Here is a 27,628-nt window from a genome sequence, read left to right on the forward strand (position 1 = left end):
TTTACTTACATTCATAAGTATGTTGCATTATTTGGTAATGAACATAACTGATACTGTGATACTGTAGGGACATGGGGTCAGTTTTATCTCTACATAGCAATAGCTAAAAGGCATATAGGGTCAACTCAAAGAGCATGTAATTTTCCTATCATCTTTTTAACTGCAAACAAGAACGTTCTGGCAGTTTGTGCAGCTATTGAAAAGATTTGAAAGAAACAATGCTATGCACTAAGTTTATTTAGCCCAAAAGGAGGGAAAGACATTATCATTGAGGATCTGACAGGAATAATAAGAGCACCATTTAATAAAGTAACTCATATTTTTAATTGTTTTAGTATATGATATTTAACCCTTTCAATTTCAAAACATGTAAGAAACACTCAAATTTGTCATTTTGATGACTAGAACATAATTTATTACAGTGAAAACTGATTTTATCTATTGAACAACTATGTTATGCCATATATTAGTGATTTTTTTTTCATTCTCCAGATGTAACACAAAACCTTTATCCATTCATTTTTCAAAGCTTAAAGCCTTTTTCTATAAATATAGAAATGACCCTTACTTTAAAATAAATGTATTTATTTTAGTAAAAATTGTTATGCACATTCAGAATATTACTTCTGCTTAATCTCTATGAGGTAAAAACAAACTCATCATACTTTGGTAAATTCTGAATCCATTTCATACCATTAAAAAGAAAGAAAATATGTTGAGCACTTATTGTGTTCAGATCTGTTGAAAAGTAACAGTGCTGGGTACCTGGGTACAGTGACAAATAATACACAGAAAGTCCCTCTCCCCCAAAACCTGAGTTATGCAGAGTAAAAGGTCATAGAAAAAACATTTGAGGCAGAAATAATGTTTTTAATGAGATTTTTCTGAAAGACATAGTGACTATCTCAAGTTTGCATCAAAACCTTTGTTCATAAACTTTGTAACAAAGAAGCTACAAAAAAGCAAATTGGATGTGGTTATATCAACCTGGTCTCAAAATATTATTTTGTGGAAAGCAATAAAAATCACAGCATGTGTACTAATTAATTACTTCAGTCTTCTTATATCTCATTTCATATTGTCAATGCATTGTTTAGCTATGTTTTGTCCTTACGTTACAAGACCAAAAGGACACAGGGCAACTGTCATTTTCATTTGTTATGAAAACTTTCACTGAAAGAGGAAGTAAAATTGTTTTGTTTCTCTAGGCAATTAAACCTAGACCAATGAGTAGATTTACGTTGTCTGTACATTACAATTATCTAAGAAGTTACACTACTTGTAAATATTTAAACAAAGATTAATTTTCCCCCTTTTCAGGAAGAATTTCCTGCACTGATGATCAATTGTATTAAATGACTCTAAGATCTTTTTCACTTCATAAGTTTTAAAATTGAATTCTATCTTTATCCTCTATAGGATTTCTAGATGATTCATTGATTTTTACAAAGTACATATACTCAGTAGTAAAAAAAAGAGATAGAAATCATGCCCTTCTTATAAAATAAAATTAGTAAAATAATTTGTATAATAAATATAAACAATGAAGGTAAGTGCTTTATGAATGGAATCAGTGCATTATTCTAAGAGAGAAGATTCTTATGTTAAAAGGAAGTTAAACAAATCTTATGAAGCTAAGGAACATATCTGACTTAGAATTTATATCATCTGGGTAAATGAGTTTCACTGTCCTCATTTTTTAATTAGGGACAATAAAAGCTACCTCTCACTATTGTGAGTGTTTTGTTTTTTATTTGTTTGGTATTCACAAAGATGCTTTGAAATTTATAAAGTATACTTTTCTTTATATCATTATTCTTTCCTAAAAAAGCATTTGAAATGGCATTCAAAAACACATTTGAAAAGGGCATATGAGAGAATTGTACTATAGAAAAATAGGGGAAAAGAGTTAAATGATAAAGTGAGGCTAAGGTCAAGTTGAGGCCAAAAAAATAATGCATTTTGCAAGATTGTGAATACTCATCAGTGAGGAATTAGTGATTTGACTTTGAACTATCAAACCTAGTAATGAAGTAAAGGAGAAAACACAATCAGGTATAAGATTACTGTGACTATAATGTTAAAACATCTTAGTTTTCTACAGAGAGAAATGGGCCTTTTTGGTATTAAGAACTAAGATAAATTATAAAGAAAATATGTAATACTGTAGACAGTGTCTGACCTAATTGAGCAGCTTTTAATCAACATGTTTGCAATTTACAAGTGCTCTTCAATATACTGAGAAGGTACCGTGAAATGCAGGTTATTAAATAACTTACTGCACAGTCCAAATTTATATGATTTAGATCACAGTTTTACATTGTATGTTCGCCTGGATTTCGGAATGAACTTACTACACAGAAAAATGAATGCTCTGTGTACCACTTAAGGAATCTTCACTAAATACAATATGAATTCACATAAGACCTTAAAGCCAAGCTCTTTGCAACAAAATGCAGAACCTTATACCTTAATGATTACACAGGTAGAAAATAGTTTTTGATACATTCATAACAAGAATTAAGAAAAACAAACCAGGAAAACCCAAGTTTTACTCTTGCACTGATAGCAATCCATGTTCAAAAAAATATACCCGCTTATGAGTAAAGAAAAAAAAAAAGAGAGAGAGGCCACACTCTTGAGCATTGTTATAATTCATAAATATTCAAAATGCTTTAGAGAGTTAATGTATTGTTGAGTTCTAACAATTATGGGAAGAAGGATACCTTGTGGAGAACTTTCTCATGCTGAATTTTTGCTGTTCTTTTTATTTGTTATTACAGGGTCAGAGCCAATTCGAAGAGCAGGAAAAAGTGGCACTTCGACACCCACGACACCTGGATCCACCGCCATCACTCCGGGCACTCCCCCAAGCTACTCTTCACGCACACCGGGCACCCCCGGAACCCCTAGCTATCCCAGGACCCCTCACACACCAGGAACCCCCAAGTCTGCCATCTTGGTGCCCAGTGAGAAGAAAGTTGCCATCATACGCACGCCTCCCAAGTCTCCCGCTACACCTAAGCAGCTTCGGCTTATTAACCAACCACTGCCAGACCTGAAGAATGTCAAGTCCAAGATTGGGTCAACAGACAACATCAAATACCAGCCGAAAGGGGGCCAGGTAAGAATCATATGAATACATATTTACTGCCACGTGTAAAATCCTACTAATTATTATGATGTCTTTCTCATAATATAAATTAACAGTTTTTACAATAAAAAGGGGGGGGGAGGAGGTGGAGTTTCTGATTATGATTTATTGCCAGAATTTGGGACTGCATCCAAGAGAGCTAGCTTATAAAATATAGTGAAAACCACGTGACATACCCATTTCTTCTGGTTATTATTGGATAAAAATTGATTTGACCATGTAGGAGAATCTTCCATTTGGTTGCCTAACAGATCTTTTCTAAATATATCTCTATTGCCTGTGAATTTTAACTTTAGTGATTAAAATTACATTTCTGATATAAATTTGAGCATTCTATTTTAGATTCTGACTAGGTTTTAGTGATTCCACTTTTATCTTCTTCCTTCTTCCCCAAGGGTTTCCTATGACATCTTCTACCATTTGCCCATGTCCACTCCAAAGTCAGCGTGTGGCTTACCAAGTTTCTCCCCTGGCTGTTAGTGCCTAAACATTGCAAAAGGTGGATGTTCATGTCCATAATAAATAGATATATATGGTCCTGATGAATAAAATTGTTGTATTAGAATCCTATTTAAGATAAATAGTATTGGATAGAGGTATGAGTAAAGTTCTAGTAACTCTTAACTCCAGCTCCAGAGCAAAAATTCAAGGATCTTTGAGTTCTGTCTTGACCCAAACCTTGGTTATACTCTGTATGTTTGGACAAAGCAAATATCCTGGAAGGAGATAATTTTCTTTATACATGAGCAAACTTGTCATATCCCAAGAATGCCGTTACCTTTAGCCTCAATATTGTTTTCTGATGCTCTTTTTCTTGTCTTATATTTTCTGCCATTGATTTCTGATATCCTTCTTTTATAAAAAGGAAATGTATTTTCAGGAAGGTTTAGAAGAAAGATTTTACCAAAATGTGAAGCAATCAAGGACTCCTAGTCACAATGGAAACAAAATTCAGCATTGCTACTTTTTGCAGTAGAATTCTCTACTAGCTATTTCATTAAGATTCTGTTGAAGCCCAAGAATTTAAGAAAAATCAACCAAAATTTGAGAAGTTGTACTCAATGTGTTCTTTTCAGAACAACGATAACTTTCTATAATACTATAGTCATAGAAAGATGTTTTGTCATAGAAAGATTTTATTAAAATGTGAACTACAGAAACAGTTTTTTAGGAAAATAATGCTGCCAAATTTAAGCCTGTAATTCCAAAATATTTCATACTATTCTTGCATTCTTCAGAGTTTCGCATGTACAAGAGAAGGAAATATGTAGGGCCTTTTGGAAATATCCAAATGTCATATTATTTTTATATTGAAACATAAATGATTTTTAAAAGTTAAATAAAATCGAGTTAGTACTAATTTAAAAGTTTACCATTTTAGCTTTTGGTGAGATCTCTTGAAGGAACATTATGTATATTTAAAATAAATTATCTTATTAATATCCCCATGTTCTACTATTCTCCTTAACTAAATGCAGGGATTACTTCTTAGATTCTGGAAAATGTTAATTCTTTTTTTTTTTTGGTGTGTGTATTTTTCTAAAGCTGGAAACGGGGAGAGACAGTCAGACTCCCGCATGTGCCCGACCGGGATCCACCCGGCACGCCCACCAGGGGCGACGCTCTGCCCCTCCGGGGCGTCGCTATGCCGCGACCAGAGCCACTCTAGCGCCTGGGGCAAAGGCCAAGGAGCCATCCCCAGCACCCGGGCCATCTTTGCTCCAATGGAGCCTTGGCTGTGGGAGGGGAAGAGGGAGACAGAGAGGAAGGAGCGGGGCGGGGGGGGGGGAGCAAATGGGCGCTTCTCCTATGTGCCCTGGCCGGAATCGAACCCGGATCCCCCACACTCCAGGCCGACGCTCTACCGCTGAGCCAACCGGCCAGGGCTTGGGAAAATGTTAATTCTTAAAAGAACCTGTTTCTTCTTAGAATAACAAGAAAATAAAATTCTTTGAGTTCACACTTTATAGAATGACTAGGAAAATACTTTGCTAAAACTTCTTAGACATTATTAAGGTGATATGCTAAAGACTTTTCTTATCTGATTGAGAATTTATAAATGTACTCTTTTGGGGCAATTGAACCTAACGGAAAATTTAATAAAATGGAATAATTATTCATGTAGTGTGACACAAATTTTGTAATATATGACTTTATTCAAGGTACTCCTTAAGGCAGAGAGAGAAAAAGAGTTGTGTTAGAGTCAAGTTTCCCAGAATCACTAAGGTTAAACCAATCTGAAAAATATGAAAACATTTATTTTTGTCTTTCTGCTTTTTTCATATCTTATTGGTAATACTTCTGTGTCTGATTTTCATTGACTTCTACTATATTTGGTAATTCATAAAATTGATATAAAGATATCTTTTCGAGCTGAAGTCAACTGCCCTAGAGATTATGGTAATTAAAGACTAGTTAAGGTATATGACACAAAAATTACAGATAGAACAAAAATAGGCTCAAAATGACAGTGTCATCTAAAAAAACTCTCTAGTTTAATAAGAGAAGTGTTAATATATTGCAAAATTATCCCATCTTTGCTTCAGATAACTTGGAAAAATAATCCATAACAGTCGAGTAATGTAGTAACTTTTATTGGATAAGAAAAGGGTATATCTTCACCAAGATAAGGAACAGATGGAAGAAATATACTTACCTTATATTTTGCCATAGATATTATCAATGCATTTAAATTGAGGAGGAACCCTGGCCAGATAGCTCAGTTATTTAGAGTATTGTCCTGATGTGTAGAGGTTGCCAGTTCAATTCCTGGTCAGGGCACATATGGGAACAGATTGATGTTTCTACTTGTCTCTCTCTCACTTCCTCTGTCTCTCTAAAATAAATAAATAAACAAACAAATAAATAAAGCATTTTTTAAAAAACATTTAAATTGGAGAAAAAATGAATTGGGAAATTGAGATGCGCTACAATTGAACTGTCTTTGTAGGAAACATATCACTCACCACTTCAACACTGTCCCCCTAAAAAGCCTCGTTACAGTCTACAGCCTTCTCAAATACAGGGAGCACACAGAGGTTCTTTTTTTGTATGTGTTAAACTGGACATTTTGACTGGATTCTTAGAATTCACACTTTACAGAATGACTAGGAAAATACTTTTCTAAAACTTCTTAGACATTATTAAGGTGATATGCTAAAGACCTTTGTTGTCTGATCGAGAATTTATAAGTGTATTCTTTTGGGGCAATTGAAGACACAGATGTGTTGTTCCTATTTGTAAATTGATTATTCTAAGACATTTGAATGGACTGTAGCTAATCCAGAATCGTTGAAGAAGACAGGACAATAGTGATACTTTCCGTAGGAGCCAAGTTTTGAAACACAGACATGTGCTCTGTAGGTATTGAGAAAAATATCACACAATTCTTATTGATGAAGATGGGAGTAAATTTGTAGAGATAACCTTAATTCTCTGAATAGGCTCATTATCATAAAATTTGGAGTGGTTAGATTGTATGTAAATGATAGAATTTTTAAAGTTTTATTATTATTTTAACATTTGCACAATCACTAAGAATTGGGAGGGGAAATATGTAATAAAAGATATACGTGTCTTGGGAATTCAACAACTTGCTAAGTTGGAAAGCTTTATTATTTGCCCTAATTTGAACTTTTATTGCTTTTTCATTTGTACAGGTTTTGTGCTCATAGACATCATCTCTCCTTTTAAAGTACAATTTTCTATTGGCAAAGAGGCTCTGCTCAGTGGCTTAGTGCACTGAGGCAAATCAATGCCTAATGTCATAGATAAGCTAGCTGAAGATATGAGGACCTTGACAGAAAGCAATAAAGTTAATCTTTTCAGCTAAAACAAATTCATTCTACTGGAAAGAATATGTGCAATCCTGGATTCACTGTCACTGTAGATAGTGAGTTTGGATAATTTAACTCAAAGCAATAGTAAGGCTGTCTTATTAAGTGCATTAATTTGAAACTACTCAAATGTATTTAACTCCCTAATCTACCTTAAATCTAAATCTAAAATTTAGAATCCATAGTGTTAGTCTTTAAGAACACAGTTGCTTGATTAAACAAAGGTAGGAAAATAAACAATGTCTCTAAATGCATAGCTTAAAACCATTTAGCCAACAACTCAATGAATGGTATTTTATACCTTTTCTCTGTATTTCTTATAGGCACATTGATTTACGTGAAACATGCCTAGATGCTTGTTTATTTTCTTTCAGCTTTATATAGATCAGGATATATAGCACAATTTTAAATGCTTATGATAGCTAAAAGTTACTAATAAGATAGTTTCATAGGGGCTGTCATTTACAGATTATTAGATAAGGTACTTAGATGGATCATGATCTCTGCAAGGTAATTTCTACAGATTTGGTAGATTATACAATGAATTATGTACTTCCTCATTCATGGAGTTGTCATTTTCAGGTTGGGCTAAAGATGGTGGCACCTTCAAGCAAGTACTTCTATTCAACAGTACTCATCTTTGATTAAAGAATCATATAGAATTTGTTAGCATATTATTGTACTTTCCCAGTCAGTGTTATGCTAACATCTTTTAAGAAAATTATTTAGATAAATCCATTACACTAGAACCTTTGAAGTATATTCTTACATTCTAGAAATAATGCAGTCTAATTTCTTTCTGTTTCCTATGGATCCATTGAAGGGACATTAAATATCAGAGATAGCCAGCTTCTTATAGTCCAACTTTCATATATTCACAGAATAAGAAACAGAAGTCCTCACATTACCCAAGTCTTGTATACAGGGCTTCTAGTCTCATCTTTTAATGGCTATGCTATAAAGTCATGTTCTATAATTTTTTTAAATGAATAATCATTTGTCTACAAAATATGTAATTTTATATACTGTACTCGTTTTCTTGTTGTTTGCTTTAATTTTTGTTACACAACATAAAAACAGTAATTTATTTAATACTCCCACACTTTGGTTTTATTACATCAGGATTAAAATTTAAGTCTATTCTGAAATTTTTAAATATTTATATAAAATAATTTTATGAAAATTATATTATATGACTATATTATTGAGAAGTTGAGTTTATTAAATTTGAAAAGTTATGTTGTATTTTTATCATACTTTTGTATTCTCTTACAATTGACCAATTATATTTTTAAATAATTCTTAAAGTTAAGGTTTTAAAATAGAAGATAGCTAAATTTTGAATTCCTACAGATAATATCAAGGATCAATAATGAAATGTTAATTCTAAAATCAACCTTGTCATCCTTAAAATAACGTGGTGAGCTACCTTCTAGTCCCTAAATAATTCCAGAAACTCAAATTAGAATATTTATGACTCAACCATTTACTCAGCAGGTATTTATAGAGTACCTATTAAGTGTTATACTATGTTCTAGTACTGAAAATATAGCTGAACAAAACAGACAACAGTTCCTGAAATTTTTAATTTATGAAAATTACAACCTAGAAAGAAAAGCAAGTCTAAAAAACAATATTAAAAATATGTAAGAAAGTGCTAAGTGTGTAGGAGAAAAATAAAGCAAAGGAGGAGGCTTGAGACGCTTTGAGCGGAAATTGCGTTTCTAATAAGAGTGAGTAGGAAAGGCCTGAGAACATGGTTTTTAATAAAGACTCCAAGGAAGTGAAAGAATAAGCCATATGAATAACTGGGGAAGAGTATTTCAGGCAGAAGAAACCGCACATACAAAGGCCTTGACTGAGACTAAATTAGGTCTGGCAGGTTCTAGAACAGCAAGTACATAGCATGGCTGACGCCACATAGATCTTTCAGAGTAGAAAGTTCACATTAAATTAGTATTTTAATACGACTACAGCTATTCAAATAATAGGACTTTAACATTGCCAAGTCAAACCCCGAGTCATCTTTTCATCTCCCTTTTCCTTATCCCATATCCTGGCCATCTTTAAGTACTAATGATTTTGTGCCCCAAGTAGGTCATAAATCTGCCCATTTTCCTCAAAAATACTCTGCACCAGTGTAGCAGGGGAAACACGATCTCATGTCGCTGTCACTGTAATAGTTGTTACCTGCTCTCCCTGAGTCTGTTCTTTTTTCTGATATACACTCCATACGGTTGTCGGATGTTCTCACCCCTTTCATAATTAAGCATTCCATTATATAGTCTTTTAATGTCAATTTTGTTTCACCAACTAGACTAAAAGCTCCATAAATCAAAGATGAGGTCCATCCTGTTCTGAGGATCTAGAACACAGCAGGTGCTCAATAATTATTTGTTGGAAGTTCAATTAATAGAGTATACCATATGCATGGTGAGATGTATTCTTTCTAGTGACTATTGAATAAGTGTGAATGCATAATGCCATACCAGTTATTACTCAAAGAAGCTTTCCATGTTTGGACCACAGTGAATTTTGGCTAAAAGAATATTGGATGTAAAAGCCGAGTTCTTGGTTCCTCCTTTCTATTAAATTATTGTGTGACCTTAGATACTGACCTCTCCAGTCTTCAGATTTCTTAATTTGTAAAATAGAAACAAAAAAAACAACAACTTGTTTTTGTACTTATTGCCATCTCATTTAAATAAATTGTAAGGTCACTTTTAGATCTCATATCTATGGTTTATCTTAGAGTATGATAGTAGTTTTGCATTATAGTTAATAAAATATAGTCATTTAGTTATTCTAATAGATTCCATAATAAGTATTTGTGCCACAAGGGGCAAACTGAAGTTGAATAAAAAAGCAGTGTTTCTGAAATGGAAGAGGAGTGTAGTTTTGGAAGAAGAATCATCAGGGAGAGAAGAACAAGGAAATGAAATGAGTAAAATATACAGTAGAATCTTTTTTATATTTTTTATAAAGTTTTAGGCATTATTCAAGAGTAGCCAGGCCCTCTTTTATATGCTAATTTGAGTGAGTTGCTTTCAATTTTATATTCATAGAAAAAATGGAATTAATGCTGGAGGCAACTAATAAATTATAGTATAACAAGATGTTTTTTCTCATATAAAAATTATGATGGTCACCATTGTGAAGGTCTAGCCATGCATAGGTAAGTTGTGTAAAATTATAAATTCTATCAACTAAAAGGGAAGAATTGAAGCTTATTTAGAGTTTTTCTCATTCATATATGCGTTTTTTCATTACACATTTACTAAGACTCTGCTGGGTACTGTAAGACAGGAGGGGAATGAGAGAGTGCAACATGTCTGTCTACAACATAGAAAAGAAGTGATTTTTCTTTTTCTTGTCCTTCTTTGTATCTTGCTCTTATTTAATTTTAATTTCTTTCCAAGCCATTTCCCTTAGGGTTAAAAATAAGTGCTAAATAAGAGGAGTAATAAAATACCCCATGAGCTTTAAAATATTGCCATTCAACCCAGCATGAAGAAAAAGTATTTAACAAAATACATTATATTATATTGACAAAGGGGTATTTTTGTATCAAAGTCAACATTATCTCAAAATGGAAGCTCACTGAGATCATGGACCTTGTTTTTATGCCTTAGAACTTTTATAACTGTAATTCAAGTGTCTTTTGTAGGGTAATGAAAAGTTTTAGAGCTAGGCTTCATAAATATTAATTATTCAAAACTATGAGAAAATTACTGCCTTGGGTTCACAAAATTGGGAACTGTAGAGCCCTTTCTTGCTTGCTATTCATTTACAAGCCAAACAAGGGCATGGTGACAGCCTTAAATCTCAGGTTGTTTACAAACAACTGAACAAACTCTTTAAAAGTTACTTTCTTTAACAACTTGGTTCACCATTTTTTTAATTTAAAAAATGTAAAATAGAAGAAAAAATTTAATGTCAAGGAAATACAACATATGAACTTTTTTGTTAATTTTCTTGAATCATAGTGACTGTTCATAACTTCCCTTTTAACACCCATTGAGAGACAACTTAAAATATTTAACAGGGGATATAATGGTTGATCTACTGGTACTTTATGGGTCTTGGAAAACAACCTGCAGAAGAAAATTGGGCTGACACCTTAATAAGTCCCCAAAATGATCTTTTTTTTTTTTTTAGTTCTCAGGAATTGCATGTTTTGACATAACTTTTTTCTTCTTAAATGTGTATTTAACTGTATTTATTATTTATATATGATATACTTAGTTTTGAAAAACTTGTTGGCTAGTGTTCACAGGATTAATTAAAATTCAGAATGGACCAGAAAGTTTGTACACCTGTATGCATTTGAACCAGAAAACAGGGTTGTTAACAGATAAGTCTTTGAAAAATGTCATCTGTTTTAAAGGACTTTCCATCTTCAGAAAAATCTGCTACAGTCATATTTCCGTTTTAACATATGATGATACCTCAGGACTCCATAGTGGCTAGATAAATAGCTTTTATTAAAATTAAATGCTGTGGAATGGTAAATACTTTTGAGAGAGACCCAAAAAGTATTATTATAATGCAAGAACTAAGGAGGACTTCATTTCAAGCATTCTTGAGAAATGATGCAAACCCAAAGGAGAAACTTAATCTTTTATGAAGCTGAAGGAAATTCAGTTGAGTGTCACTGTCCACTACCCTTAAAAAAAAAAAAGCATTACTCCTAAGACAACCTTGGATGGAAAAAGAAAGAAATGATATTCTAGTTGAGGATTATACCTAGAGGATGCCTGGAGAGCCTAGTGCTAGCTTGTGGAAGAGCTGAGAACAGAACCCAAGCTTTTGGACCCCCCCTTACCTGCCATATCTCACAGTCCTGAGCTGACATGTGGATCTTTTGGTAAAGAAAGCAGCATCAGAGAGTGTCGAGTTAAAAACAAACAAGATCCCATTCCTTGAGAAATTAGGTTGAAACTAAGTTCCTGGTTTATAAATTGTTTCACTAAAAGCTATAAGTTAAGATTGTATTTTCTTTCATTTTACACCTTTCATATTTCTAGTCCTTAGTAAGAGATAAATTCTTGCTTATAGTTATATGTTGCATATCCTTTCTTAGAATAATCCTACTTGGTGGGGAGGATAGCCTACTTTCTCTAAAGAAGCAATTAAACTTATATTGCAGAGTACAATGACCAGTTGTTTCTATTGATCCATCATTATAAAAATCCAATAGAGTCACACCAAGAGTATACAGAAAGTAATTGCATTGTTCTTCCCTAGTATTATGGAGGAATAGAATTAATAAAAAGTAAAATAATAAATGTTAATTAATTATTCAATTACATTAACCTATTCTTTATAACTCTTCATACTTGTATAACTTTTATTTTTAGTGAGAGGAGGGGAGGCAGAGATAGACTCCGCATGTGTTCCAACTGGGATCCACCAGGCAAGCCCACTAGGGGATGATGCTCTGCCCATCAGGGGCTGTTGCTCTGTTGCAACCAGAGCCATTTTTTTAGTGCCTGAGGCAGAGGTCATAGAGCGATCCTCAGTGCCCAGGGCCAACTCGCTCTAATTAAGCCCTGGCTGCAGGAGGGGAGGAGAAGAGAGAGAGAGAGAGAGAGAAGCGAGAAGGGGAGTTATGGAGAAGCGGATGGGCACTTCTTTTGTGTCCCCTGGCCAGGAACTGAATCCAGGACATCCACATGTCTAGCCAACACTCTACCACTGAGACAACTGGCCAAGGCACTTGTATAACTCTTTGTGTAAATGAAAAGTCAATTATGTCTGCAAATCACCAGTATTTGCCCATGATACTGAAATCCTTTTTTGCCAGTCTCCCACTTACAGACTCAACTAGCGAGAGATAATAAATGTTAAAAAAAAAAAAAAAAAGCATGGAAATGAACTTGAAAATGTAAACAAGACCCTTAAGGTATAAACTGTAAAGTATTAAGAGAGAGCTCAAAAATCAGAATTGCTGAAAACCCTGGCTGCCTCGCTAAGAAATTTGGCTGCATTGAATAGGAAATAGGGAGTCTGGGAAAATTTTAAATAAGGCAGAGCTTTAGGAAGATGATCCTGTTGATTGATATAATACATTTCCTTTGCACTGTGAAATATGCAAAAGAAAAGATTGTCACTTTCAAATTACCCCACTTTGCATTAATAGTGCAAGTAACGTTTTTGATAACAGATATTGACAAAGATTAAAATGTGTTGTAGAATTAATTTTGGGTAATGATTATTCAAATATCATGAATGGAGAAAATTAGTTAAATTGCCAAATAGAAGTCTGTTATATTGTTAAGATATTTTCTAGATGCTAAAATAATTTCTGTCAACATAGATGTTAGGAAAACAAAAGTTCAAAGAAAAGTCTTTCCAAAGAAAGTAATTTTAGCCTGACCAGGCAGTGGCGCAGTGGATGGAGCGTCGGACTGGGATGCGAAGGACCCAGGTTCGAGACCCCGGGATTGCCAGCTTGAGTGCGGGCTCATCTGGCTTGAGCAAAAAGCTCACCAGCTTGAACCCAAGGTCACTGGCTCCAGCGAGGGGTTACTCGGTCTGCTGAAGGCCTGTGGTCAAGGCACATATGAGAGAACAATCAATGAACAACTAAGGTGTTGCAACGCGCAATGAAAAAAAAACTAATGATTGATGCTTCTCATCTCTCTCCGCTTCTGTCTGTCCCTGTCTATCCCTCTCTCTGACTTTCTCTCTGTCTCTGTAAGAAATAAATAAAAAATTAAAAAAAAAAAGAAAGTAATTTTATTTGGATTCATCCTTAGAATAGAGAGTTAAAACTCAATTATCTAATACAAAAAAAATTAATCTAGAATAAAATTTTATTACTCATAGCAATCATCTATTTTTTATTTTATGGAGTGGTTTGTGAGAATTGCTGGTATTTGTGGAGTTAAGTCTCTAAGTGTTAATTATTACAAATGAGCCTAAAGATCATGATTTTGTAATTTTTCTGAAACATAAATGTGAGTGAGAGCTCAGGTACAAGTTGTCAAGCTAGAGAGTAAATCATCCTCAGCGTCAAGTATCCACTACTCAGAGTGGTTTTGTTTTTGTCTACTCAACCATCAGCAAGATGGTGAATGTTGTAGTTTGCCTCATTTTAGACAAAAGCAATATACTTTTGTATATTGGCTAGTTAGTGCATATATGGATATATATAAAGAATGTGCCATTATTGCATGTCAAAAATCTGCTTTACATTATAGATTGAACAGACATAGGTTGAGAAAGTGTATCATGGAAAAAGGTCAGTTGGTTATTTCACTAGAAAATCTGTGACTCACTAGAAAATCTGGGAGATATCAACAGAATTCGACCTTTAAGTTTTAGGATTTTAAGATTTAAACTATTTCTTAATGATGCTAGCAGTGTGTGTGACTCCTTTGGGATTAATTTGTTTTGGAAATTATATGAGTTGTCAAAAAGCTGGTTAAATATTAGAGTCGGATTTATGCAACTGAATTTGGAATTTCCATTTTTGTGACAAGTGAATCAGAGTTAACATTTAGCTTTTGATCATTTTGTAATGAGTCACTTGATTTGTTCTCTAATAATCTCTAATTTAAAATTTATATATGAAATATGAGACCCTGACTTTGCTCAAGGATGAGAAAGAAATAGCTTTAATGAATTCTCTTTCATTGTCAAAATAATTAGAACTTGATGGATAAAAATTAAAAGTGTTTTTACTAAAAATAATAAATCAAAATATCTTTCTAAAATTAATGTACATGGTTTGAAATATAATGGTTCTTATTGACTTAAAGGTATATACATCAGTTTATATAAAACTCAGAGTGCAACTGTACTTACTGTGTAACACACCTTCCTTTTTTTTTTTTTTTTTTTTCTGAAGTTGGAAACGGGGAGGCAGTCAGACAGACTCCTGCATGCGCCTGACCTGAATCCACCTGGCATGCCCACCAGGGGGCGATGCTCTGCCCATCTGGGGCGTTGCTCTGTTGCAACCAAAGCCATTCTAGCGCCTGAGGCAGAGGCCATAGAGCCTTCCTCAGCGCCCGGGCCAACTTTGCTCCAATGGAGCCTTGACTGCGGGAGGGGGAAAGAGAGAGACAGAGAGGAAGGAGAGGAGGAGGGGTGGAGAAGCAGATGGGCACTTCTCCTGTGTGCCCTGGCCAGGAATCAAACCTGGGACTCCTGCACGCCAGGCCGACGCTCTACCACTGAGCCAACCAGCCAAGGCACCTTTCTTTTATGAAACTGGAATTTTTATTATGCCTTCAAGAGTAGCCCGATCATGATGTCTTCTGAATTCAGATTTTGACAAGAGGCCCTTCCCTTGGGTTGTCAATGAGAGTTGTTAATGGTATTTCCCTAGCAGGGACAGTTATCTTGTCAATGTTAGTTAAGCAGGCACTGTAATTTAAGCTTTATCTAGTTAAAAAATAGTCAGATTCATGTTCTCTTGCATTTTTTTTATCCTTTTTTGAAAGGCCAAGAAATGTGATACTATTTGGGGGCATGGATAAACATCTAGGATACATTTATTTAGCTTTTTATTATCCCTAAAGCATTGAAAACATGATTTCTCTTTAGCTATTGGGGGAGGGAAGGAAGGATAGTAGTTTTAGGCAAAGTAAAATCAAACCAACAAACAACAACAGAAATAAACCTTTCTAAGCTGACTTTGCTTCCCTGCCCCTGAGATGTGCAAAATTCAAAAGACATGTGAAAGAAGTCATAAGAGTTATTTCTTTGTACATTACATTACACCAGAGTAATATCTTTCTGGATCTGGATTTGCTATTGTCATCAAGATGAATACTAGACTTCTTAAAAATAAAAATAAAATGCCTATCCCCAAATCTGTTAGACCCAACCAATTCATATTATGTGATCTAGTACAGTCAGCTAAAGTTCTTTGATTTTCTCCCTTCTAAAAATGGGGAAAATGCTACCACACCTACCACCCAAGGGTAATGGCTGTTTATGAGCAGTTGTCAGAGAGAGGCCTTCCAGAAGGCCACTGAAACAAATCGGCAGGAGAATTTTATGCCCTTTCAGAAGAGGAGGCTCAGAGCTTCCTTGCTGACTCTCTTAGAAAACCAGGGGTTCTTCTTCTGAATGAATAAGGACCCTCACCTGTAGCGTTCGGTAGACCTGTGCTATGTGGACCAATCATAAAGTTAAGTCAAGTGTACGAGATGGTGTATAATGGTGATGGCTGGCACTGTTGAGATTAAGGAGTGTAGGAGAGGATAAGGCACTGGCCTATCCTTGAGGATCCTGGGCTGAACTATATATACTATTGGGCTTTCCATAGAGTGACCTGAGTCCCAATGTTGTCCCAGTATTGGAAACCTCCTCCTCACATATGACACAAGGTTTATGTTTCCTACATTATTTCTCTAATTGCTTCCTGATTACAACTACCTACAACTGGGATATCTAAGGCTCTTGAGCACTTGACCCTTGGGAATGCAGAACAATAGAGGCTCATTTCATATGAAAGATCTGCTCTTCATCCAGTGTTAGTTTCTTCTCTTCAATGATGATGTAGGTCGAAGGGAGTTTAGAGCCTCTTTGGCACTACCCATTCTGGTTCCCTATACCCATGTTGAAAGAAAAATGCACAGTGAAGTTACCTCCAATTCCTTTTAGGTTAGGATTTTAAACAAGAAGATCGATTTTAGCAAGGTTCAGTCCAGATGTGGTTCCAAGGATAACATCAAACATTCTGCTGGGGGCGGAAATGTAAGTAGAAGCCTCTGTTAGAAAGCTGTCCTGATTGTGTGGAGCCATATGCACAGCCAGCACCCTGTCTCCTCTCCTGCCTCCTTCCCAGCACAACCCCCCTCTTATTGCTGCGCTACATGTCCCCTTGATCTGGGAGCTTGTCATCCTTGCATTCTTGGTGATGGGTTTCCCATCCTTCCCTTTAAGATTATCAGCGAATTTCTTACTTTCAGTTGAGGAACAAAACCGTAATGGAGGGCACCCTGGTTTTCAGCGGGGGATGGAAAACCCACTTCACTTGCCAATTATTTTTACCAGCCTTTGGCCCCTGGGTATTTCCTATGCTGTCTTTGTTCCCCTGCAGAAGTCAACTGGGCACACACTTCTCTAACTCCACTTAAATTATTCTTGAGGCAAAGACTGATATAGTTGAAAATACATAGTGTGTATTATCAAATCTTTTGTCCTTCATTTTTCATGAGAGCTAGATATCACTTGGAATAATATAAAACTGGTGAAGCGTGATTCATCTGTAATTCAATGTGAAAGGATTCAAGTCCCAATATATATGTCTTAGCAGTATTTTCCTTGTCTCCTTAATTGACTGGAAATAATATCTTATGAGAGGAAGGAAAAGATGAATCTATGCTTTCAAATGTAGTTGAAGCAGAGTTGAAACAGGCCAACTCAAGCCAGATTCTGTCACCTAAACTTTAGGTTCTGGCCATCTGTGACTCCAGTAATTTAGAGTGCCAAAACCAGAACTCTCACCTGTCTAGTAATTCTTGCTTCCTTGCTCCTCAAGTGGGCAGAGATGGAGTCAAGCAGTGAAAGGGGTAATAAGCAAGTGACTCCTACCAGGAACTGTCACCTGCTGTTCAAAGTAGATCTTCTGAGCATGAAAATGTCACTGTTGTGGGAAATCCCTAGCAAATTTTGCTGGACTTCTCCAAGAGTGCTGAGCTAAGGCTCAGTATTTACATGGGCATGGCTGCCCTCCTCCCTGTTGCCCTAAGTACCAGCTCACCACCTGGTACTCTCAGAGAAACAGAGTCAGTCCTAATAAATAACTGGAAGGGATCCGAAGGCAGATCGAGCTATCCTCTACTGCACGTGCTGCTGGTCAAAACACCTAAATGGAAAAGGATAAGTGGAGGTAACTAACAAACTTCAAATAAGTAGGGGAGCTTCCAACCTCCAGAACAATAACCGTAAACTTACCTCTAGGGAAGAATCACTTACTCAAATACACAGATTCCCTAGCATTTCCACAGTGTCCAATTCAGTAATTCCATTGTAATTCTGATGCAAACAGACAATAAACCACACTTGAAGAACACTGTTTCAAATATTGAGAGAGGAAATAATTTCAATGAAACACAAAAAGAAAAAAATGTTGCTATCAATGAATAATTTGGTGCACAAGAAAAATCTCATTTAGCTAAGACATGACAGTATTTTAGAAAAGCATATTTACCGCTTTCTTCTTCTTGTATCTTAAAGCAATGTTGTTCTTGTATCTCTGAGCAATGCTGGTCACTTTTATGTAAAAATCACTTCTCAAAGAACAATTTATCTCTTCACTTGGCTTTTTGCTTACAGAAAGGTTTAACACGGTGTGGTTTCTTTCTTGCCTAATTAATCCAGTTGTTTCTATCCCCTTGTGGCATGCTCTGTTTTCTACTAATAAAATCTTCTATTCTAGGATTTTCTTTCACTTCGGTCCTTCTTTCCAATCAGACATGTGGGATATTATGCTTTCTTATGTGTGTATGTACTTCATTTTGGGTTCCTGGATATGTTGTAGTGTGTTGTGAGTTTTGATATGTTTCTAGTATTTATGTATGAGCTTAGAGGGTTTGTTCATGTCTAGACCATTTTAAGCATATTTGATGGGATTCACACAGGTACAGATTGTTACTAAGAAGATAGACCTAAGCCATGTGACATCCAAATGTGGCTCTCTGAAGAACATTCGCCACAGGCCAGGTAAGTAAATACTTTTTAGTAGTTTAAGAAATATTACATTGGATTCATGAAATTGATAAGCAGAATTTTTGTTATTGTGAAATACCTAATTGGAAGGACATTTTGAAATCCTGATACTTCATGCTTTTATTCAGAGAAACTTAAGTTAGAATATTGAGCATCTTCATTTGGACAACTAAACTCAATTGCCAAAAATAGGTCACATATCATAAGACAGGTTAAAAGTAAATGTAAATAAAATGCACCCATCTCTATGTACTCAACATGCTAATTGCAGCTCTTCTGAAATATATAGTCTATATAGTATATTGGACCATGTATTCATATACAATTGCATGGGCTAAAAGCAGCATTTCCAAAGATTTTCATGAGATTGTTTTCCTACATTATATGATACAAGGACTGTTAAACAAAGCTGAATAACTTTATTTACCTGCTGAATTTCTCGGCTCCTTTAGCAAGTCAAAAGCACTGTGAATCCTCAGTAGACTACAATGCTTCCCCAAATTTTTTGACCATGGACCTCTTGTTTTTCTAGAATATCTCATGGGACTAGTGCTTTAAAGTAGAGTTCATAGTCTTATTCCTGAGGATTTTCCCCCTTTCCAGTGGGACTCTACCATATTTTGAGCCATTTTTCTTAGTATCATGTACTATTATTGTTTTTGCTTAATTCTACCTGCATGCATATGTAAATGATGGACAGCTATCAAATTTATAATTTGGTTGAGAATATTTTGATACAATTTATATATACTATTGTATTATAGAATAACAAAAGGAAGCTATTGGTTTTAATCATCTATGTTTGGCATCTTAATTAAATCAGGTAATGGAGTGTTTTTATTCATCATTGTGTCAAATGTTATCAGAAACAAGGTGTAAGAACAATTGAGTCCAATAAAATTGCTGACCAAGAGAAGATTATTAAGAAAAATTTATTAATTGAAATCAAAGATAAATTTTAAAATGGATAAATGCATTAGAAATATATCTAGACATAAGGTTTTACATTGGCAAAGGGTATTCATAAAGCAAGTCAAGGAATTAAAAACTCTTACATGGAATCTTTATTACTAGTTTCAGAATTTCATCTCTGGAATTAGTTACTCTGTTATTCTTGAAACAACAGGGACATGGCCTCATTTTACCAATCTTCACAATTCCCCTATCTCTAATTCAGGCCTACAAACATTTAGTTGGCTTTGAACTTCCATGTAAACAGTATGGCTGCAGTATTTGGCCACACTGCTTATATTCTTCCAGAATGCAAAAGGAAACATTGGATTCTTTAATTCTAGACAGTAAGTAGACAGTTCTTCAAATTCACCTTGGGCCTTGATGCACAGAAAAATCTTACATAGATAAGGAAATATTCTGTGTAAGATTTACTGGTTGTAAAAGACTATTTCATGGACTCTCCACTGTTTCTAAACCTACCTCTTCTTAAATAATTGAATCAGATGACTAAATTCATAAAGAAGTGTTAGCACAATGATCCTTAACAACAGCAAGCTTTTCCTCAAGTTACTTTGGAAGGTGGGATATTTATGGAGAATATAAAGGAAACAAGTCAACACCTGCAGTCACAGATGGAAATATCTGGTCTTACTGACTTCACTTCAGGAAGGGTGAAACTTGGTAAAGATGATAGCCTGTCACAATTAGTGCTCCTGATAGGTGGCAGAATCTTCAGAACCAAAAGTACAGATCTCTTCATTAAATGGGTTTCTCTAAACAGATCTCTTCATCTAGACAGTTGAATAAAATATCTAGTAGTTCAATCCCCAGTCAGGGCACACATGAGAAGCAACCATCCTGCTTCTTTTCCCCTCCATCTCCCCCTTCTCTCTCTCTTCCTTTTTCACAACTAGTGGTTTGATTGGTTCGAGCATCGGCCCTGGGCGCTGAGGATAGCTTGGTTGGTCTGAGCATCGGTCTCTTTTAAAATACAGTTCAACATAAATTTTAAGATTATATTGACACAACATACAATTGTAAAAGAAAGCTCTAAAAAGCAATTTCTATCAGAGATTACTAAAAATATAAAAGTAAGATTCCAAGAAAGTTGATCTCATCTAGTTGAAACCTCAGCATCCTCTAGCCCAGTGGTTCTCAAACATTTTGAAGTCGAGGCACATTTAAAATCCTACAAATAATTGTAGGTGCACTATATACAAATTTCTGAGAAATATGTTATAATAATTAATTCAGATATTAAAGAAAAAAATACAAATTCCAAGCATGCTTTTATGATAATTAAACAAAATAAATACGACAAAATTAAATTTATTCTGACATTAAAAAACATTTTTATGTTACATTTTTTGAGTTATGCTTTTTAGAATTTGTAAAAAAGAGGGGTTAAAAAAAGTTATCTTTTTATATATATAGATACATTCTTAGGAAAATTTAGTAAATTCAGCAGGTCCCAGCATGAATATGTTAAGTTTTTTCATTCCTGTTTTTATGAGAAACATGAGCCTGATATGTCCTAGTGATTTCTTCAATGTTGGGGCATATTTTTGAAAGGCAAACTCTCATTTCCTCGTCAATACATTGAAGAATTCCTTTCTTTTTTTTCTCTTAATCATGTTGAGGGTAGAAAATCCTAATTCACATAAATAGGATGTTGAAAATTGTAGTAAAATGTTCAAAGCTTTTTTAGATATTATCACATATTCTTCTTTTATAGAAATCCAAAAGGCTTTGAGACAATTCCTTATGTTTAATCATCAATTCAAAACCCCCACCATACATATCATCTTAACTTTACACCAAATAAAGAATAGAAGAAACTTGCCTCCAGTCTTTCTGGGGAACATGGGGAGTAGTATAAACAATCCAGCACCACAGCTTAACAGCCTTTTGCAACCTAATCAAGCAAGTGAGGTGGGGAGTTGGCAGACTGTCAGCTTACAGCCAATTCTCCACACTTCTGTCCAATAAAAATCTAAACTCCAAAAGCCCTGTTGGATTTTTGGTCCCCAACAGGCACATATTTCTCTGGAATACCATAGGGTGCACCTGGAAATCTTCTAGGGCGCACCAGTGCACCCTGGCACACACTTTGAGAACCACTGCTCTAGCCTTTAACCAAGATAAGAATGTTCTATGAATCATATTAATCTCATCACAATCAACAAGTGAGACATGGCCAGGTTAAAAATTTCCTGCAATAATGAATTAATTTGAGAGGACAACTACATTTCTCTTGGAAGCATGAATTGCATAGCATTATGCACATCTGAAGCCTTGAGAAGAAGAATGAATGGATATATCCTCAAAATATAATCCAATAACACCATATAATATTAAAGGGTTCCTGCCCAGGTAGTAGAGTACTAATACAAATGTCTAGGTATTTCATGAAAAAACACATCAGAAGGCCTGTGAAGCCTTAACAGAAATTTCTCTGATCTGCAGAGATAAATAAGCATCAAGAACCCAAAATTTAAAAAATCTTTTCCTTGTTTCCATAGTGTCCCTCAGGTATATTTCCAAAATTAAAATCCCAAGAGAGATGCCATATTGGGAGAGGATTGCTTCGCTTACCACTGGCTTTCCAAAAAATGCATACGGCCAAAACCAAGTTGCTGATGACAGTGAAAGCAAAGCTCTTAGGTGGAGATGGGTCAAAGAGTCTAATCCAGCTTCTTTCCAGGTCAACGGCATCAACAGACACTCAGAAATACTGAAAGACAGGCTAAACCACAACAATTATGCTGTGCAGAAAGGCATGCAAATATTGGGAGACCATGCTGAAGGGTGGCCTGGGGCACTGTCTTCTATTAGCCAGACCCTTGATTTTCAGACTAATTAGCAGTTAGTGAAATGGCATGGTCAAAACTCTATTAATATTAATATTATCAGATCAAAGTCACTGTCAGATAGGTCTTCAGACATCTGTACAAGAATGTGATCTCCTTTTGTTTCATCTATTACTTAAAATGGGAAGCTGTTATAGTTTATTAGTATAAAAATATAGTTTCTCACTTCTGTTTTATCAGTTAAGCTATCAGTGTTGAAAATTTACAAATGTAAATACATTATGCATATATGTGCATCATTTCTAGCTTAATAGTTCTTTGTACAAGTGACCTGTTACCATGAAGAAGAATCAAGAAGAGCTTCATCTCAATATAATTTGCTCCCTTTGAAATAAGAGTCTAAATATTTCAAGTTCTAGGAAGGATGCAATAGTACATTTTTACTGTATTATTTTTGGAATATTTATTAAACAGATAAGGGAAACCCCTCTGATATCTTAGGTTAGGATGGGTATTACTATGTAAACCAATCCACATAATGATACAAAAAAAGTGTCATTATCGTGGATGATATGGGGAAAATGGTATGGACTAGAAGTTTTAAAAGATTTTTTTCACATCTAGGGCCATAGGTATAGTAGAGTTAATTAAGCTTGTGGTTCATCATGGTCTATCTACTATAATCGTTTTTGGGGAAATCATCACCACAAATAGATTTCATTTTAGTGAGGCATTTAAAAGCCTTTCTCCTCTCATAGGTGGTGGGCGTGTGAAAATTGAGAGTGTAAAACTGGATTTCAAAGAAAAAGCCCAAGCTAAAGTCGGTTCGCTTGACAACGCTCACCACGTACCCGGAGGGGGCAATGTCAAGGTAAGAAACAAGGGCATGACCTGATCTTGCCTTTTTTTCTTTTCAGTCTTTCTCAAATACTCTTCATTAATATGGATCCCAGATTGAAGACTTTACCATATGGGAAGTAGGGATGGCAGAGCTTAATAGAAGTGATGTTCACATTAGCTCTGGGATATAGAGAAAGTTCTAGGGGTCAGTTAAGATGCTCGAATTAACAAGAACTGATGCTTGCCTTAAACAGATTGACAGCCAAAAGTTGAACTTCAGAGAGCACGCTAAGGCCCGTGTGGACCACGGGGCCGAGATCATCACGCAGTCCCCGAGCAGATCCAGCGTGGCGTCCCCCCGACGGCTCAGCAATGTCTCCTCTTCTGGAAGCATCAACCTGCTTGAATCCCCTCAGCTCGCCACTTTGGCCGAGGATGTCACTGCTGCGCTCGCTAAGCAGGGCTTGTGAATATTTCTCATTTAGCATTGAAGTAATAATATTTAGGCATGAGCTCTTGGCAAGAGTGGGCTCTGAGCAGGTGTTATGTTTATTCTTTACAAACCATAAAATAAATAATCTCATTCCCAAACTCTACTCATTGTTACAATTTTATAAAAAAATAAAAATAAATAGCTTATGCAGAAATTGACTTGATTTCCATTTGCCACAGGAAGACACTGGCTTTACATGAGTACAATTGGACAATTATTTTCGCTCTGCTCTGTTTTGCATGGAGTATTATTATTTGAAAAATTGCATTTTTACCTTTCATGTGCCTGAAGGCTATCCACTACATTCTGAAAGGCCTTGTTAAAATCCAAGCTGCTCATTTCACTGTTCTGTTGCTGAGTGAAAAGATAAAAGCTGCCCATTGTAACTTATTACAGGTTAAAATAAATCAAGAAGTTTGATGGCAGGAAGGCAAGAGCATGTGAAAAATAAGTTTTTTTTTTAAGTGTTATTTTGTATAAATGGGAAGAAAGACTCAATTAAGTTATTAACATTTGGGACCTGGATAATTATATCAGAGTATAAGTCAATTCAATAAATTATTTAACTAATTAAAAAATAGTTACAAAGCATTTGAGCTGTGGTTGAGGAAATGGTGTACAAGTGCTATCAGGAATGAAGCACTTTTATTAGGATGGACTCGTGTCTGATTAGAATGTCAGTGATCAGCTAGATTTGTGTTCACACTACCAGTTTCACACCCCCTTTTCATCTGTTTGATACAGTATTATAGATATAAATATATATATATATATTTCTCTGTGGCCATTTGTGATACTTCCTCATATACTTGAATATTATACTTCCTTATTCACAGTATCTGTGTCCCCTGCACCCTTTGGTGTTGCAATTTTAGGTATGTGAAAGTAGACATTAGCAGGGTTCTTTCCCTCTGTAAAAAAAAAAATACAGTAAAAAAGACAAAAAGTTTTAGCATGAAGTTGCTTTCTGTAACAACTCAAAGCTGTAACCCTGTTTTAGTGCCAGATACAGGTCTCTCCCGTGATGCTAGAAAATTTTATTTTTCTTTGCTTTCACCAACGTGAAGTCTGTGGGGGTGGGTCTAGTTATACATTTGTTTACAAATTGTTGGTTTAAGATTTTGGATTTAAATTATTTTGAATCTCTGAATAGTTTGGGTTTTATTTCTGTAATCATTCATGAAAGACTTATTAAGATCTCTTCTTCCTCTTTTTTTTTTTTTTTTTCATTTGCTAAAGTTGAAACCAACAGTGGGAGTTTGGGACGTGTTATCTCATTCTTCCAAATAGGACCTGCTTATTGAATTATCTGACAAAAGGTATTTTGCTTCCTTCCCCAAAATAAATATCCCTTGATCAGAAAGGAAAACCACAGTATTTCTAGAATCTATAGCAACAAAATATTTGAGATGCAGATATCAAAATCATTTTTTTCCAGGACTCCAACATTGCACTCTATAATAGAATACTGTATGACTTAGCGTTACTTATCAGTAAATAATACTGTTTTGTGTATAGAGTCTAGAAATCACAAATCAATTAATCAATTCCTCTCACAAATCATTCATCTTAGACTTATGAATAAAAAATGAATTGGTCAATAGCCTAAATAAGACAATGAGTTACCAGACTGAGTGGATACATTTTAGTATTTTTATCTATTCTTTTTCTTGCTCAGGGCTGGTAGGTTGGATTTAAACTGGCAAATGACCTGGTAGGTGTTTGCTTCCTTTGAGCCAAATCAATTCCTGAATATAAAGGAAGAAATGATGAGTCTGGATGAGGCAAAAAGGAAGTATAGTAGCATCTAAGAAAGAATCTAAGTGATACAATGACAGAGAGACATGGGTGACATTTTGTGATTCATTGAATATTGGGACCAATGTGACTTTCACAAAAAAGAAACTCTAAGAGCAAATGTGCACCATTAGTTCTCAACTAAGAAGTTTTACATAGGCAAACATGTCTGAAACCATTTATAAATCACTTACTTTATACAACAGTCAGGAAAATAGAAACTACTGAGTAGGACTATGGATGTGTTTACTTTCTGGCTAATAATTGCTATGAGGTTTGAGTTGACCAATCTGGGCATTTTATCCATCAGTTTCCTTTGAAGTGCACCAGGAAATAGGAGAAGAAAGAATAATCGATGTGTAGACTTACAGTATTTTCTTACATGTGTGTTAATGTTAGATAGTGATAGAAGTAGAAAGAAGTTAACAGCTGGTTAGAACAGTTTTAACACGTGAAACAAGTATTTTTTTCAACTTGGTTTAAGTTTTTTATAAAAGTTAAGACTAATTGAACTTGCTCTACATATTACAATTCTGTTTCTTAAAAATACATGTCCAAAACAAAGATTATATAAAACACAAAGTTATTCGATTTGGCACTAAAACAAATGTGTATTTCAAACCACAGCAAAGTTGTAATGAATAAATCCTCTTCCTTTGTATGGCAGTGTCATTCTCTATTAAGTTAACAAAAAAAAGTTACTTGTCCCAATTAAAAGAGAGAAACACACAGGATAAATGTCTTCTTATGGGGATAAGTGGTGGAACCCATCTTTCTTCACTCTCAAGATGAACGACACAAATTAAGCTTTTTGAACACCACTCTTGTGGGGACATCCATACGCTGATCTAGACATTGAAACTTTATAGTTCCAATTCTAAATCTATTAATGCCAGTTTCTCTCTGGCTTCAGCCTCTGAGAACCTGTTTAAGGATACATAAGTAATCCAGAGCTGTAAAGAGTTAAAAGGCCAACTTCTTCAATGAACTCACCCTCTCTGGGTCACCTGCAACCAAGAATTGGACGCACTGCAATGCTGCAGGAAAGATCCGAGTTTATGATGAGTTTCAAAGGCCATGTTCATTTAGGAACCAACTCTCTCTGGATTCTCCTGCTGAGTTCCAGCAGGGTGATGGGCTGAAATCCCACCCACAAGCAAGACACCTGTGTAACATCAACGAGGTTTGTCTGAAGAAGGTTAAAGAGAGAACTTAATCAAGTGGAAGACTCTACTGATGGTAGCTGGCCTTCTCCAGACACTCATATAGTAATTCTGCAGGAAATGGAATCATCAACCAAAATATAGCATCATGTCAGTATTATTAAAGAAATAATTTCAATGCATTTGATTGTGATGTAGCTACAATTATAGTTTTTCTCATACTTTTCATGCCACAAAAAGGAGGTAAATAAACTATTCATAGTCTAAGTAGCCAAAAAAAAAGTAGGTTCATGACTTGGAAAGGCAAATTCTAGGCATTCTTCAAAGACAGATGTGCTAAAATCAGCATTGGTGTTTGTTTTCCTAGGCCTAGGATTTTTAGCCATGCTGTAGGTTGAGGCCAAGTCCCTCTGCAGGAAAAAGCTTATTTTTAAACTCAAAAATAATGTCAGTCATGAAAATCTACTTCAACTTTAGCAAAAAGAAAAAAAATCAACAAAAAGTATACTCTGTATGCTGGGATCCCAAGGTTCCAATTCTCCGCTAAAAATTTGTGGGGGGTTTCTTTCTTCTGATAATTCTAGAGCCTGTTACCATAGAAAGGCATTTCTTCAATGGCTGGTTGTAGTTAGTTCATGTTTTTCAATCAAAATTTGCAAATGTATTTGTTGCTGTATAGTGATTGTTTTGCAAAATAAAATTGCTTGTCATCTGATTGACAGTTTCAGATTGTTTCTTCTCTGGGAAATATTATATATACCTATCTATTTATGTATACATACATACACACATCTACATATGTGTGTGTGTGTTTCTATTCCTTGCTTGTATGGAAATGCAGTATATACATTGCTTATTCCAACCAAAGAACAATGGTAAAGAGAAAGCTA

The 27,628-nt window shown here is 35.1% G+C and overlaps 2 protein-coding genes across 23 annotated transcripts in view; one reads left to right on the forward strand and one right to left on the reverse strand.

Annotated features, from left to right (window-relative positions):
* Positions 1-27,453, forward strand: part of MAP2 (microtubule associated protein 2) — a 300,424-nt gene extending 272,971 nt beyond the window's left edge. For 12 of the 22 annotated variants that reach the window (XM_066345316.1, XM_066345324.1, XM_066345320.1 and 9 more), the window contains 5 exons: positions 2,784-3,124; positions 16,612-16,704; positions 18,594-18,675; positions 23,204-23,316; positions 23,540-27,453. In XM_066345316.1, coding sequence (XP_066201413.1) covers positions 2,784-3,124; positions 16,612-16,704; positions 18,594-18,675; positions 23,204-23,316; positions 23,540-23,755 — 845 coding nt within the window. In that variant the 3' untranslated portion in view covers positions 23,756-27,453. The remainder of the gene's footprint in view (positions 1-2,783; positions 3,125-16,611; positions 16,705-18,593; positions 18,676-23,203; positions 23,317-23,539) is intronic. The other 10 variants (XM_066345323.1, XM_066345327.1, XM_066345328.1 and 7 more) reach the window with 1 other exon arrangement.
* The window catches only part of ACADL (acyl-CoA dehydrogenase long chain), a 711,748-nt gene that overhangs the window by 262,723 nt on the left and 421,397 nt on the right, over positions 1-27,628 (reverse strand). The window lies entirely within an intron of this gene.

Source organism: Saccopteryx leptura, chromosome 7 (genome assembly GCF_036850995.1).
Source record: "Saccopteryx leptura isolate mSacLep1 chromosome 7, mSacLep1_pri_phased_curated, whole genome shotgun sequence".
In the NCBI taxonomy this organism is placed as follows: domain Eukaryota; kingdom Metazoa; phylum Chordata; class Mammalia; order Chiroptera; family Emballonuridae; genus Saccopteryx; species Saccopteryx leptura.